The sequence below is a fragment of the Arachis ipaensis genome, chromosome B4 (genome assembly GCF_059453495.1).
Source record: "Arachis ipaensis isolate K30076 ecotype BB chromosome B4, ASM5945349v1, whole genome shotgun sequence".
NCBI lineage: Eukaryota > Viridiplantae > Streptophyta > Magnoliopsida > Fabales > Fabaceae > Arachis > Arachis ipaensis.
Window position 1 is genome coordinate 11,305,881 of NC_142439.1, and position 15,019 is coordinate 11,320,899.

General features: G+C 34.0%; 1 protein-coding gene and 1 long non-coding RNA gene across 2 annotated transcripts; one reads left to right on the top strand and one right to left on the bottom strand.

Moving 5' to 3' along the window:
* Nucleotides 1-165: 165 nt before the first annotated feature.
* LOC148566662 (uncharacterized) lies at nucleotides 166-8,138 on the top strand. The gene is made up of 2 exons (XR_015880888.1): nucleotides 166-440; nucleotides 7,996-8,138. It is a non-coding gene; the product is annotated as an uncharacterized LOC148566662 (long non-coding RNA).
* A 3,797-nt stretch (nucleotides 8,139-11,935) lies between these two features.
* LOC107638866 (tubulin beta-5 chain) lies at nucleotides 11,936-14,731 on the bottom strand. Its single transcript, XM_016342266.3, has 3 exons — nucleotides 14,288-14,731; nucleotides 13,278-13,547; nucleotides 11,936-12,859 (listed from the first exon to the last, which is right to left on the bottom strand). Exons 1-3 carry the CDS (start codon nucleotides 14,679-14,681, stop codon nucleotides 12,189-12,191), a joined length of 1,335 nt encoding a protein of 444 aa, XP_016197752.1. The 5' UTR covers nucleotides 14,682-14,731; the 3' UTR covers nucleotides 11,936-12,188.
* Nucleotides 14,732-15,019: the final 288 nt, after the last annotated feature.

A 15,019-nucleotide genomic window follows, 5' to 3' on the forward strand; every position in this document is an offset into this window, starting at 1 on the left:
TTTTTCGAAGGGAACATGATTATGTTTATAAGGAACAAATTAAAAAGGACTCTTTTCAAAGATGATGTGCTACAAAATGGTAACACATGTATTTTACCGAAAGCTAGGTGTCTTGTAACGTGGCAATATACACTATATATGAATGTTGACATGTTAGTTTCATTTGTATAACAGAGATACATTACTAGAAGCAATTCTTTGATACAAACGGATTCATTCACCTACGAATCAAAAAAGAAAGAAAGAAAGCAAATGCAGTTGCAAAAGCTTGTCCAAGAAAAAGAATCAATAAAGTGGTGCATCATAAGATGAGGGCTTGGAACGTGAATAAAGTGGTGCAAGGTGAGCAAGCTCCGAGGCCTCATCATGAATTCGGCCCCGTTTCTCCATCTCCTCTTTCTTCTTCGATTGATTGTATCGATGCTAAAAGAACCAACCAGGTAACTTCATTTCAGTGCAGCAAATTTTATGATATATGTTTTTCTTTCAAGAAAAAGTGGATATTAATTGACCTTGCCTGCTGATTTTGATACCCTAATGAAAGAGGGTGAAAACTGTGTCAAAGAAGCGGTTAAAAATAAAATTGATGATTAGAATTTAAAAATAAATAGAAAATATTGTTTAAATGGATTGTTTATATTTAATTTTATTTTAAAATATTTGTTTATTTAAAATGTGTTAAAATTTAGATGTCAAAAGAAATATATAAATATATATGTAATTATTTAATAAAATACACACAATAAATACATTCAATACATTTATTGTAATTTTTTTTTGTGAGTGTATATGTTTTGTTCTTTTATTTTTCAGTAAAGTGGTATCAGAGCCACTTATAAAATATCTTCGGTCAAAAAGAATTATTTTATCTTTTTAATACTCACAATTATCTAAGTTTAACTATGACAATTGGTCATCTAATGAAAGCAATTCTCGATGCTCGTGTGAGAGATAGTTAAAAAAGATTATGTAGAACTAGAAAATATGGAGAAACTAACAGAAACTCAGAAGGACAAATTGAAAAATAAAAGACAGAAAAACTAATGTGCACTTATTATCATTTATCAAGGTTTAGATGATGATATATTTGAGAAAATTGTTGATATAACCAATGCAAAGAAAACTTGGGATACTCTTCAAAATTTCGTCATAGGAGTTGAGAAAATGAAGAAGGTTCGCCTTCAAACTCTAAGGGCTAAGTTTGAGTCTCTAATGATGAAGGAGACTGAATCTATTTTGGATTATTTCACCAAAGTTTTGGCGATAGTGCACCAAATGAAAAGGTTTGGAGAAAAATTAGAAGATGTTCGTGTTGTTGTGAAAATTCTTCATTCTCTCAACTCAAAATTTTACTATGTGGTGGTAACCATTGAAGAGTCTAAAGATTTAAATACGATATCCATTGATCAGTTGAATGGTTTATTACGGACCCATGAAGAAAGAATGGATAAAGGCAAGCAAGAACATGTGAAACATGTCTTGCAGGTAAAACTTTTGTGGAATGTTAGAGGAGAAGCCAACGAAAGTGGAAGACAAGGACGAGGACGAGGTCATCGAGGCCGTGGATGAGGATGAGGACGTAGTTACGGAAGAAGAAGAAACGAGAAAAATTATTCTCAACAGAGAAAAAATCTAAATTTTTCTCGAGGTCGTGAAAGAGGAAGAACGGTTGATAAAAGACAAATTGAATGTTATTCATGTAGAAAGAATGGACATTATTCTTGAGAGTGTCAGACATACAAAGAAGAAGAAAATAAACTTGTTGTACACAGTAAAGATGTTGAAGAATCAACATTATTCCTTACGCTCAAAGAAGATCAAAATTCTGAAGATAGTACGTGGTATCTTGACAATGGAGCTAGCAACCATATGACATGTGATAGGAGTAAATTTGTAGCATTCGACGCCAACGTAAAAGGACACGTGTGTTTTGGTGAGGAATCAAAAGTAGAGATCAATGGCAAATGGACGATTCTATTCGAGTTGAAGAACAGAAGTCATAAGATTCTTTCCAATGTTTATTACATCCCAAAGATGAAGAATAATATCTTGAGTATTGGACAACTTATGGAGAATGGTTGCAGGATAGTCATGGAAGATCGCTATCTTTGGCTTAGAGATAAAAATGAAAATCTTATTGCTAAGGTTTCTATGACAAAAAATTGTGTGTTCTGTTAAACATGAGAAGTGGTGGAGCTATATGTTTGAAGTCATGTATCGAAGATCCATTATGGATTTAGCATATGAGATATGGACATTTAAATTTTGGTGGACTCAAAGAATTGGAAAAAAGAAGATGGTAAAAGGAATTTCAACAATTGATCATCCTCATCAGATATGTGAAGCTTGCTTACTTGAAAAACATTCAGGAAAGAGTTTTTCAAAGCGGTCTAAATCAAGAGCTACCAAACCACTTCAGCTTACCCGCAAGGACATTTGTGGACCTATCAAGCCTTTATCACTTGGTAAGAGTGCTTATTTTCTACTTTTCGTTGATGATTATTCAAGCAAAATATGGGTTTATTTCTTGAAGCAAAAGTGCGAAGCATTTAATACATTCAAAAGTTCAAAGCCCTCGTTGAAAATAAAAGTGGTTATAAGATAAAAGCTCTCAGAACTAACAGAGGTGGAGAATTCACTTTAAATGATTCAAGACATTTTGTGAAAACCATGTTATTCGACGTCCCCTAACTGTTTCTAGATCACCTCAAAAAAATGGAATTATTAAAAAAAAAATAAGACAATTCTAAATATGGCGAGAATGATATTGAAGATCAAGTCATTGCCAAAAGAGTTATGGGAAAAAACAGTTGCATGTGCAATTTATCTCTCAAACCACTCACCTACCAAGAGTTTGAGAGATATAACACCTCAAGAAGCATGGAGTGGTTTAAAACCTAATGTGTCACATTTAAGGGTTTTTAGATCTATTGCATATGTCCAAATTCCTAAGCAAGAAAGATCGAAGCTTGATGATAGGAGCTATAAGGTCGTATTTATTGGCTATGAGGAGAATACCAAATGCTACAAGTTCTTTGATCCCGAGAACAATAAAGTAATAATAAGCAGAGATGTTGAGTTTGAAAAAAGTACAAAGTGGGACTAGACTACATAAAATGAAGCTACTTATGATTTTTTGCCTTACTTTGAGGAAGAAGAAGCTCCCATGCAAGAAGTGCAAGATAAAACCAATCCTTTAACATTAGCATTAACCCCACTATTATCATCATCGTTATCTCCATCTTCTAGTTCAAGCGAAAGCCCTCGCAGATATCGAAGTCTCACTAATCTCTAAGACAAAACTAAAATACTAGAGGATGATAATTTATTGTGTCTACTCTCCAATGACGAGCCTTTGAATTTTAAAGCTATCAAAGATGAAAAACAGATACAAGCTATAAAGGAGAAAATTCAATCAATTGAGAAGAACAACACTTGAAAACTTGCATCACTTCCAAGTGATCATCAGACTATTGGAGTCAAATGGGTCTACAAAATTAAGAAGAATGCTAAAGGTGATGTAGAAAGGTACAAGATAAGACTCGTTGCAAATGGGTATAAGCAAAAGCAAGGAATAGATTATGATGAAGTGTTTGCTCCGGTTGCTCGCTTGAAAACGATAAGGCTATTATTATTACTTGCAGCACAAAACCACTGGAAAATCCACCAAATGGATGTGAATTATTTTTTTGAATGGTAATCTTTTAGAAGAAGATTATATTGAACAACTTTTAGGTTTTGTTATTGAAGGTTGTGAAGATAAGGTGTTAAGGCGTAAAAGGGCTTTATATGGACTGAAGCAAGTTCCAAGAGCTTGGAATGATCGTCTTGATATGTATTTTCAAGACAATGGCTTCACTAGGTCCATTCATGAATATACACTTTATGTGAAAGAGGAAAGAAGAAATTTGTTATTTGTTTGTGTCTATGTGGATAATCTTATATTCACATAAAATAATCAAATAATGTTTGAAGAATTTAAGAAGGTAATGGCTCAAGATTTTGAGATGAGTGTTATGGGTTTAATGTCCTATTATCTGGGAATTGAAGTGAAACAAATAGATTAGGGGTGCACAGACCCGACCCGGCCCGAAGGTCCGGCCCGGTCCCGAACACTTTAGAGGCTAATTTGGTGTGATTTCATCGGATTTAGGGCCGGGTAAGGGTCTAAAAAATAGACCCGGTCATTATTTCGGGTCGGGTTCGGGCCATAGCTCGGGTCACCCGAAGTCGGCCCAGTGGTCCGGTCATCATACACAATTAATATTTTGTATTATTAGTGATGGATCATGACTATTCTTATGTGGAATTTAAGTATTGTAAATCTTAATATTTTGTGTTATTAGTCATTATAAGACTATAAGTTAATGTTTTATGTTTAGAATGCATAAGACTTTAGACTAATGCATAATATTGTATTATTTGTATTGATTTAAATATTTAATATTATTAGACAATATTAGTATTGATTGTGGTTATACTTTAGTATTGATTGTGGTTATGCTTTAATTATGAAGAAAGGGTTGGTTCTTGTTATATTTTTCTAAGTGAATTTTACCATGTTAAATAATTGTTGGAGTCTTGAAAATTTGAATATTTTTACATGCTAGCTTACAAGAAGGTATCAACGTAATGTAATGTTAACGGCCCGGTTTTCACCCAGTTTTCACCCGGTATAATTGTGGCCCGAAAGTGTATTGGTTTCATCGGGTCTAGGGTTGGGTTCGGGTCTAATAAATAGACCCGGTGTATATTTCGGGTCGGGTCTGGGTCACATCAAACCCGGCTTCACCCGACCCATGTGCACCCCTAAAATAGATGATGGAATTTTCATCTCAGAAGAAGCTTATGCAAGAGAGCTATTAAAGAAACTCAACATGTTAGACTGCAATCCTACCAATAAACCTATAGAGTGTGGAGTCAAACTTTTCAAAAAGGAAGAAGGTGTATGAAAAGTTGATCAAACATTATTCAGAAACCTTGTAGGGAGTTTGATGGTAATCAGTGGCTAAGAGAATGGAGAGTTGATCTTAGCCCCTTTTTCTGAATATTAATTTTTGTCTTTTTAAAGAACTCCAGGAGATATTTTTACTTTTTGTCTCATAACCAGTCAAGAGACATTTTCTTTTTGTCTCGTAACCGATTAGGAGATATTTTTCAATTTTGTCTCCAACGTAATAGAATCAAAATAGGAGTAGAAGAGAAAGAGAGAATCGCACCCAAAAGTATCCTGGTTCAGCTGCTAAGTGCAATGCAGCCTACATCCAGTCTCCATCACAAAGTGACAAAATTTCACTATAATCATCAGATTACATACACCAATTCTTTCCTAGGATCTACCCAATCCTATTTGGGATAAATTCAAATTCTATCCCCAAATCTGAACTTGGCTTGAACTCTTACCAAGCTTTCAACTGCAAAGTGCTAACCCAACTTGCAAGCGAATCCCTACAGGATCATGACACACAACATACAGATGTACAAAGAAACTCTAAGACATCTATGAATTTTTTCTTTAATTTTGCTCACTGTCTTTTTTCTCTCACTGGCTTTTTCTTACAAACCTCACCATGTTTGCCTTTTACCATGAGACTCAGACAGACAAAACTAAAGAAAAGAAAACAAAATGAAACTCATTGAAGGAGAAGAACTCTGTTAGCTTCAGGTAACTATGAGAACTCTGTGCTTTCTCTCCTTGTCTCAACCCTTGGCCGTTCACCCTTATTATAGAAGGGGAAGCTTCCAAGGTTGAAACCAGTTCAACCAAGCCGACAACATCTTCTCCAACACACAACAGCGGTTCGGATAGAGAGAAGAGAGAGGAAAAAATAAAAACCAACATGCATGTACCTCTCTCAATTTTCCTCATCAAGTTCCTTCACTCTGAGTCCTTGATCCTGATTTTGGCTCCAAGAAAGAACTCTGACCCTTGATGAATCTCTGATCCTTGACAGCTCCTTCCTTTCCATATTTGCTTCTTCCTCTTCGTAACTCCAGTAGCTACCTTCTATCTTGGAATAACAAAAATGGAAATGAGCTTTATCCACTGAGATCTTCTTCTCTGACCGAGACGAATCTTTCCTATTCTTGGCATGGAAGATCTTGAAGCTTCTCTTGAAAATATTGCCTTCAATGGCAAAGATCTAGCCACACCATGCTTCGAATCTTTCTTTTGAAAAATCCATCATCAACCTAGCCTCTTCTTTTTCATTAGCCTCACTGTATCTGTACTTCTCTTCTGATAACTTGTTCACTATTCTTTCCGGAGTGAAGTGACCGAATATCAAAGAAGAGAGGAGAGATAATAAACAAAAAAAAAGTATTCAATGCACAAATAAATGAAATTGAATTGTAATTTTCAATTACTTATGTAAACATTTAACCAAATTAGAATTTAAGTTCCAGTAACCAATGCATGCATTAAATTAGATTGAAATTTGAATTCCATCATCCAAAGAGTGTGGGTAACCGAACCACATCTCTTTCAATTCGGACCAGAGCTTGTTGCATTACAAAGAATAATTGTTTTGAGCTGTACACTGGTTTTCTGGCCCAATTAGCTTTGCCATCCTTTCTGAATAATTTAGCCACATAGTATGGAATATTTTTGTACAAAGGCTGATCACATTTTCATCACATTAGACTTATATTGCCTTATATTGCCTTATATGCTGGGGATATTGACGGCAGGAAGAGTACTATTGGATTTGTTTTCTTTTAGGAAACAATGCAATTTTTTTGTTTTCAAAGAAACATAACATATAGTCACTCTTTCAACTTGTGAAGCTGAATATGTTGCTGTCACTGCCTATTCATGTCATGCAATTTGGCTGAAGATATTAATGAAGAAATTTCATTTTGAGTAAAATGAATCCACTAAGATCATGATGAACAACAAGTCAGTCATCGTCCTAGCAAAAAACTCAGTGTTTCACGACGACAAAAGCAAGCACATAAAGACAAAGTATCATTTCATTCGACAAGGCATTGAGAACATTCATTTGGAGGTTGAGTATGTGAAATTACTTGATCAAGTTACCGACATTTTCACAAAGTCTTTGAAATATGATGTTTTTCAAAAGTTAAGAATTATGATTGGAGTCAGACAATTATCAAGTTTAAGGGGAATGTTAAAAATAAACTTGATGGTTAGAATTTAAGAATAGAGAGAAACTACTATTTAAATGGGTTTTTATATTTAGTTTTATTATAAAGCATTTATTTATTTAGGATGTGTTAAAATATGTATAAAATCATTTTATAAAATATATACAATAAATACATTCAATATATTTTTTTTCATTTTTTTCGTAAATGTGTGTCTTATTCTTTTCTTTTTCAACCGTAACAACCACGGTTAATTTGCTATTGGATTTAAGTCATCATTAAATTTCAATATGATTGATTATTTTTTTTAATAAGTAAATTTTTTATCGATAAATCTTTTCTAAGAAAAACAGTAGGATTTTTTATGATTGATTATTTTTTGATAAGTAAATTTGTTATCAATAAATCTTTTCTAAGAAAAACGGTAGGTTTTAACAATAAATTTTAAACAGTAAGATTTTTATATCCAAAAAGGGGTTAGGGGTTCTTAATCATTCATTAATTTAACAATTCGGTAATTCTTTTTATTCGTTAAATTTTGATACAATAAATTTTTAATCCCTTTTTTATTTTTATCTCTTTTCTTTTCTTGATATATGCTCTCAGATGTTGGATGTTGAAGAACCAAAGAGAAGTTCGAAAATACTGAGACCAAGCAGTCTCCCTGATTTCTTAAAGAATTAATACATTAAAATAATTTGCTGTCCTTGTTGTTTATATAGATTTTGAAGAAGAAGAATATTAAGCAATTTCGGATTATTGGGTTTGATATTATTGTTGGTGTTATCATATATCTACCTGGAAGATTACGGACGATAGAGCATGTAGAATAAAAAACCATGGTTACTTACCATTTCATTTCTTGTTCTGATTTTCTCTGTTTTGCAGATTCCATAATGGAACGAGGAGATAAGAGGAGGAGAATTATCAGGAGCGATATCGGCTTTGACTGCATGATTTTTTTTTTCTTTGTATAAAGAACACATTAATGAAATAATATATACTGTGTATGCTGTTTTGTGTTTTCTGAAGAGGTTTTGTGGTATTTTCCTCCTCTTTCTTTCAAGAATTAAATATTGACCTCTCCATTCTTTAGGGCGCAGTTTTATATTAACACCGGAAAAATGTATTTAATGTTTTTTAAATACTAAAAGGATCAATATTATTTATTAAATAAAAAGGATCATATTATTTATGCTATTTTTTTCTAACATTTGATTTAATTTCTAGTTTTTTATTTACAATGTTTCCTTTTCCTTCTAAATTTTTACGTAATGTTTAAAATATAATAAAATTACATTTCATTCAAATTCAATTTTTTTTATATGTTTTCATTTTCATCTTTTCTCTAGTGATTTCAAGTGTTATTTGCAATTAAAATTAAAGGTTTGGACTTTGGAGACGATGTTCAAAATGGGTTTTAATATCAAGAGGAGTAATGTTATATATTTAAATTTTTTTATAAATTAACTTTATTTTAAATAATAAAGTTTAAAATAATATTAATCATAATTAATTTATTTTTGTTATATTAGATAAATTTAATTAAATTTAGTTAATAAAAAATATGAATTTAATTAAATTTAATTAATAAAAAAATTTAGATATGTAGTATGATGATATTAGATTGTGAGTGCCTAATAATTAGGGGAAGATAATCGCACTTAAGTCATAAAATTGTTTTGTTGTGAAAAATTATGTTTTGTAAAATTATGAAATTTAGGTATTACTTTTATTTATTTAGTTGAATTTTTTTCTTATTTTTTTATTCTCTTTTTCTTCTTATTTATCTCTTTTTTTAAATTGTTTATATCATTTTTGCAGAATTTTATTTTAAATGGATCAAATTAAAATAAAAAATGAGATGGATAAAAAATAGGTTTTGAGAGAGTTAGACATGCGGTGACAAAGTATTTATTCACTGGATATGTATTAAATTAAAAAAAATTTAATTAATCAAATTTAAACCTTTGAAAAAATAAAATTTGAGTTAGTTTAATAGTCAATTTTATTAATGAAAAAACTCTTCATCCATGTATTTTTTACATAACCAAGTAATTTCCTCCACACGCGCGTCCCTCACCCCTTACTCGTTTGTCATACACGCGCTACATATAACGTGCTGCAACCTAAAGTTTTGCTCAACGTAAATCTTTTGCTGCAATGTAAATCTCCTCCTCCTCCTCCTCCTCCTCCTCCTTCTCTGTTCGCGTTCTTCTTTATTGATCTGCATTGCCTGCGTCGTTCTCCTCTAGTCGCGTTCATCTTCTCGTTTTCTTATTTCGATTTGGTTGCATTTATCTTCTTCCTATTCTTCTTCGTTTTCTTCTTCGATCTGCACTTCTGAATCGAAACAATAAATGACTCAACTTCAAATCAGGAGAGCGATTTGGATTACTCTTCTGAAATGAATCAAACTGACAAAGTTTGGATTATTCAATTTTGAATCGAATTGAATGGAATACAATTGCTAAATTGAATTGAATTAAATGGACGGATGCGTACTGAATTGAATTGATAATATGTAAATTGTAGGCAGAGTTATTTGAATTTGATTTTATATAATGGATTATGTTTCATTACTCAGTACTATACAATTGTTTCACCATGAGTACTGTGTTCGATTCACCATGAGTACTGTGTTCGGTTCATTTTGCAAAAAGCTGTTTGAATTTGATTTTATATAATGGATTATGTTTAGTTCACTCAGTACTATACAATTGTATTGTGTTCGCTTCACTATGAGTACTATATTCGGTTCACCATGAGTACTGTGTTTGGTTCACCATGAGTACTGTGTTCGATTCATTCTGCACTATTCAAAACTCTTCTTCCTCACCTTCTACTGCTTCTTCACCAGAGAGAGAAGGAGGAAAAGACAAAAAGATACAGCATCAACAACAACAAAAGAATGACGCTAGGGTTTCAGGGTTTAGGATTTTAGGGTTTAGGGTTTATGGGTTCAGAGTTCAGTATACAGGGGTTCAGTGTATTTCAAACTTTTGGTTCGCCCCGGGTATTAATTTCAGTTCACCATGTTCATGGTTGAGGGTTTAGGGTTTAGGGGTCAGGGTTCAGGGTTTTAGGGGTTTAAGGTTTACGGTAGGGTTTAGGGTTTAGGGTTTAGCGTTCAGGGTTCAGAGTTCAGAGTTCAGGGTTCGGGTTCAGGGTTTAGGGTTTAGGGTTTAGGTTTTAGGGTGTAGGATTTAGGGTTTAGGTTTTAGAGTTTTAGGGATTTAGGGTTTATGGGTTTAGAGTTCAGCGTTCAAGGTTCTGTTTTTAGTGTTTAGGGTTTAGGGTTCAGTGTTTAGGGGTTCATAATTTTTTGGTAAATAGGAGAGCGATTTGGATTACTCTTCTGAAACGAATCAAACTGACAAAGTTTGGATTATTCAATTTTGAATCGAATTGAATGGAATGCAATTGCTAATTTTAATTGAATTAAATGGACGGAGGTTTACTGAATTGAATTGAATTGAGTTGGTAATATGTAAATTGTAGGCAGAATTATTTGAATTTGATTTTATATAATGGATTATGTTTCGTTCACTCAATACTATACAATTGTTTCACCATGAATACTATGTTCAGTTCACCATGAGTACTGTGTTTGGTTTATTCTGCAAAAAACTGTTTGAATTTGATTTTATATAATGGATTATGTTTCGTTCGCTCAATACTATACAATTGTATTGTGTTCGGTTCACCATGAGTACTATGTTTGGTTCACCATGAGTACTGTGTTCGGTTCATTCTACACTATTCAAAACTCTACTGCTTCTTCACCAGAGAGAGAAAGAAGAAAAGACAAAAAAATACAGCAGCAACAACAATAAAAGAATGACGATAAGGAAAGAACACGTGAAAAAGAAGGAACGCGAAAAAGGAGGAGAAGGAGGAACGCGAAGAAGAAGGCGAAGAAGAAGAAGACGCTTCGTGCGTAAACGAGCATGAGAAGAAGAAGAAGAAGAAGAAGAAGAAGCGCGGGAGAAGAAGAAAAAGCGTGGAGGAGGAGTAAGAACGATTTCCTGTGTGTTGGGCGCGTGTATTTCACGTTTCATTTAATGGTATTGGGTTTTTTTTTTTTTTGTTGGGCCAACTTGGTTACATGGATGTGTAGTATCTCCATTTTATTAATTCGTTTAAATAAGTATTAGATATTTGAATTCTATACTAATTCATTAGTTAATAGTAAATTGTTCAATAAAATTTTAATTTATAATAGATCAAGAATATTGTAGAAATTAAAAAAAAAAGTTTTTAGAAAAAAAAAATCTAATAAGGTAAACCATCATTTAAAGCTGGAAGCACTAGGGTTGCATAATAATTAATAACCTATTTTGGGAGAAGTCAATTTTAGCTAATAAGTAATAACTCAACTTGTGGTTACGGTTTAGGATCGAGTCATTCCGTCTAACCGGTTGAGATTTCTTTTTTTTTTTTTTTTTGTCAAATTACTTTTATTAAATTTTAAAGATGTTTAGACTTTAGATACATCTTTTAAAAATATTATTTACTTTTTTAAAAAACCAACAATCCTTAATTTTTTTTTGAAATATTGTTATACGGTGTATTAATGTCTTGATATATTTTTTATTATTGTCTATTTTTAAAGTATATTCTAGACATAAATATAAAAGAAAATAAACAGTTTTCGTATATTGCATGGATACTAAGACATTAATAATTAACTTGTTCGCCAATGAGTAATAGCTTAAATGGCATAATCTCCCCATACTCAATTAAGAGGTTGCGGGTTCGAGTCTCATATCTTTGGTAAAAAAAAAAATAATTAACTTGTTCACGGGAGAAGAGAAAAGGGCAAGAGTTATAGAAAAATCTTCAAACTCTATACATATAATAACAGTTAACAAACATCCAAGACTTATCTCAAAAATAGAAGCATTGCCAACAAAACCCAGTTTTATACAAATGACAACAATCAACACATAAGCATTAAGCATACACATCAACGAGTCAATCTAATTTGACTGCTCCAAAATTTAAAAAATTTACCACTCGATCAAAAGCCAACCATATTAAACATATGAAACAATCTTCCACATAGCACAATAGATGCCTTAAGCAGCAGCCTCCTCTTCTTCCTCTTCATACTCTTCCTCATCAGCAGTAGCATCCTGGTATTGCTGGTACTCAGCAACCAGATCATTCATGTTGCTTTCGGCCTCGGTGAATTCCATTTCGTCCATTCCTTCCCCAGTGTACCAGTGCAAGAAAGCCTTGCGCCTGAACATAGCTGTGAACTGCTCGCTAACTCTCCTGAACATCTCCTGAATTGAGGTTGAGTTACCAATGAAGGTGGATGCCATCTTGAGACCCTTGGGTGGGATATCGCACACGCTGGACTTGACATTGTTAGGAATCCACTCAACAAAGTAAGATGAGTTCTTGTTCTGCACATTGATCATCTGCTCATCTACTTCCTTGGTGCTCATCTTACCACGGAACATTGCTGATGCTGTCAAATAGCGACCGTGGCGTGGGTCAGCAGCACACATCATATTTTTGGCATCCCACATCTGCTGAGTCAACTCAGGCACAGTCAAAGCCCGGTACTGCTGGGATCCTCTTGATGTTAAGGGTGCAAACCCAACCATGAAGAAGTGGAGACGAGGGAATGGGATAAGGTTAACAGCAAGCTTTCGGAGATCAGAGTTAAGTTGCCCCGGGAAACGTAGACAACAAGTAACTCCACTCATGGTAGCGGAAATTAGGTGGTTAAGGTCGCCAACTGTAGGTAAGCAAAGAATATAAAAATTTTAAGAAGTTGATCTTCCTACCAAAAGACTAGAATATGATAAGAATACATTCCATTTAGGGGAAGTGAGTGAAAACCAAATGATTTTACAAGTCTGTCCAACCACCACCATCAGCAGCGATGGGTAAGACACAAGACCTAAACCCATTTGGCTCCTCCCATGGTCCCACCAATACAATGATATTAACATTTAATCCCAATTTTACATTGTGAAATGAAAGGTGAACCAAATTGTCTTTTCTTTATACAAAAGATATATCATTATGTTGATCATAATTCATTCCGTAACATTAACTGTTTATTTGTCATAATTACAACAAAAGCATCAGCAGCAACAAAAAGATAAATATCTCTGCCATATGCAATAAAATACAAGAAATCAGAAACTTACATGTTGGAGTGGCAAGCTTCAAAGTACGGAAGCAAATGTCGTAGAGAGCCTCATTATCCAAGACCATGCATTCGTCAGCATTTTCAACAAGCTGATGCACAGAAAGTGTGGCATTGTATGGCTCCACAACTGTGTCAGATACCTTGGGGGAAGGGAAGACAGAAAAAGTCAACATCATGCGATCTGGGTACTCCTCCCTAATCTTCGAGATGAGAAGTGTTCCCATTCCTGAGCCGGTACCACCTCCCAAGGAGTGGCAAACTTGAAATCCTGTCATATATTTTAGTTTAAAGTAAATTACAGCTAGTTAGCTTTAACAGAAAAACTTACAATGTGGCCAGAGTCCAAAGCATGAAAATCTTGACAAAAGCATAGGCAATCCAAATCCCAAAGTATTGAAAACAACTATAATAATGCACAAACCCATATAGATGTCAAACACAACCTAAATGGACTTCAATTAAGGCCTTCGGGAGAAGGGAAGGTGCACTCACAATATTGTTGTCTAATTTCCTAATTATTTGAAATTGCTTTTGTAGATGATAAAGACAATCATATAGACATAAAATTTAAAAAGATTTTAACAACAACAACAACAACAAGCAATTAGTTAAAGGCTATCAATATTGTGAACCCAAAAATTAGCTAGAACCCCTGAAAAGTACACATTAGTTAAATAAAGACAGAAGCAAAACGAGTCAAAACAAAACATACAAATACTAACTAAAAGAATTTCAAAGTCATAAGGACTGAATAACGAAAACTGAAATGATGTTTATATCATTGCTAACGGCAACTCGTGATAGAAATTCATCGACAAGAAATGAAAATAAAAAACTCAAACCGAAATTCCCTCATGAACAAGACACAAAACATGTGAATTAATTAATAAATTAAATTAAACCAAAAAAATAAACAACTCTAATTCATTTTCATTTTCAATTTCAATTCAGATCCTAAAATACAAAATCTCGAACAAACGGAATCAAGGAAAACGAAAAGCAGTTTACCCTGCAAGCAATCGCAATTCTCTGCCTCCTTCCTGACAACATCAAGAACGGAATCAATAAGCTCAGCTCCCTCAGTGTAATGTCCCTTCGCCCAGTTGTTACCAGCCCCGGACTGCCCGAAAACGAAGTTATCAGGCCTAAAGATCTGCCCGAACGGACCGGATCTAACGGAGTCCATGGTTCCCGGCTCCAGATCCATGAGGACGGCGCGTGGAACGTATCTTCCGCCAGTTGCCTCATTGTAATAGACGTTGATGCGCTCGAGCTGAAGCTCAGAGTCGCCGCTGTACTTCCCGGTGTGGTCAATTCCGTGCTCGTCGCAAATGACTTCCCAGAACTTGGCACCGATCTGGTTACCGCACTGCCCCCCCTGGATGTGAAGGATTTCTCTCATTTTTCGTTCTTTCCTTTTTTCTTTTTTTTTTTTTCTGTTACGTGGTTTGTTTTGTCGGGAAACAAAAACAGGAAGCGGAAGGAGGGAAAAGAGAGAAAAATGAGAGGGAAATAAGACAGGGAGGGCGAGGGGTACTTTTTTTGTGCGTCTTGTGCTTTTTGTTTGGGGAAATACAGCGTTCAATGTGTGGATTAGAGGATTTGTGGGTGCAAACTACTGTTTGGAGCGTTTCTAGGGAGGACTCTTTCGTAAATTCGTATAGATAGTCTTCCCTCTTCAGGGGTATTTTTGGTTTTAGATTTGAGCTGAAGTGATTTGGTGGAAATGAGCTGTGACAT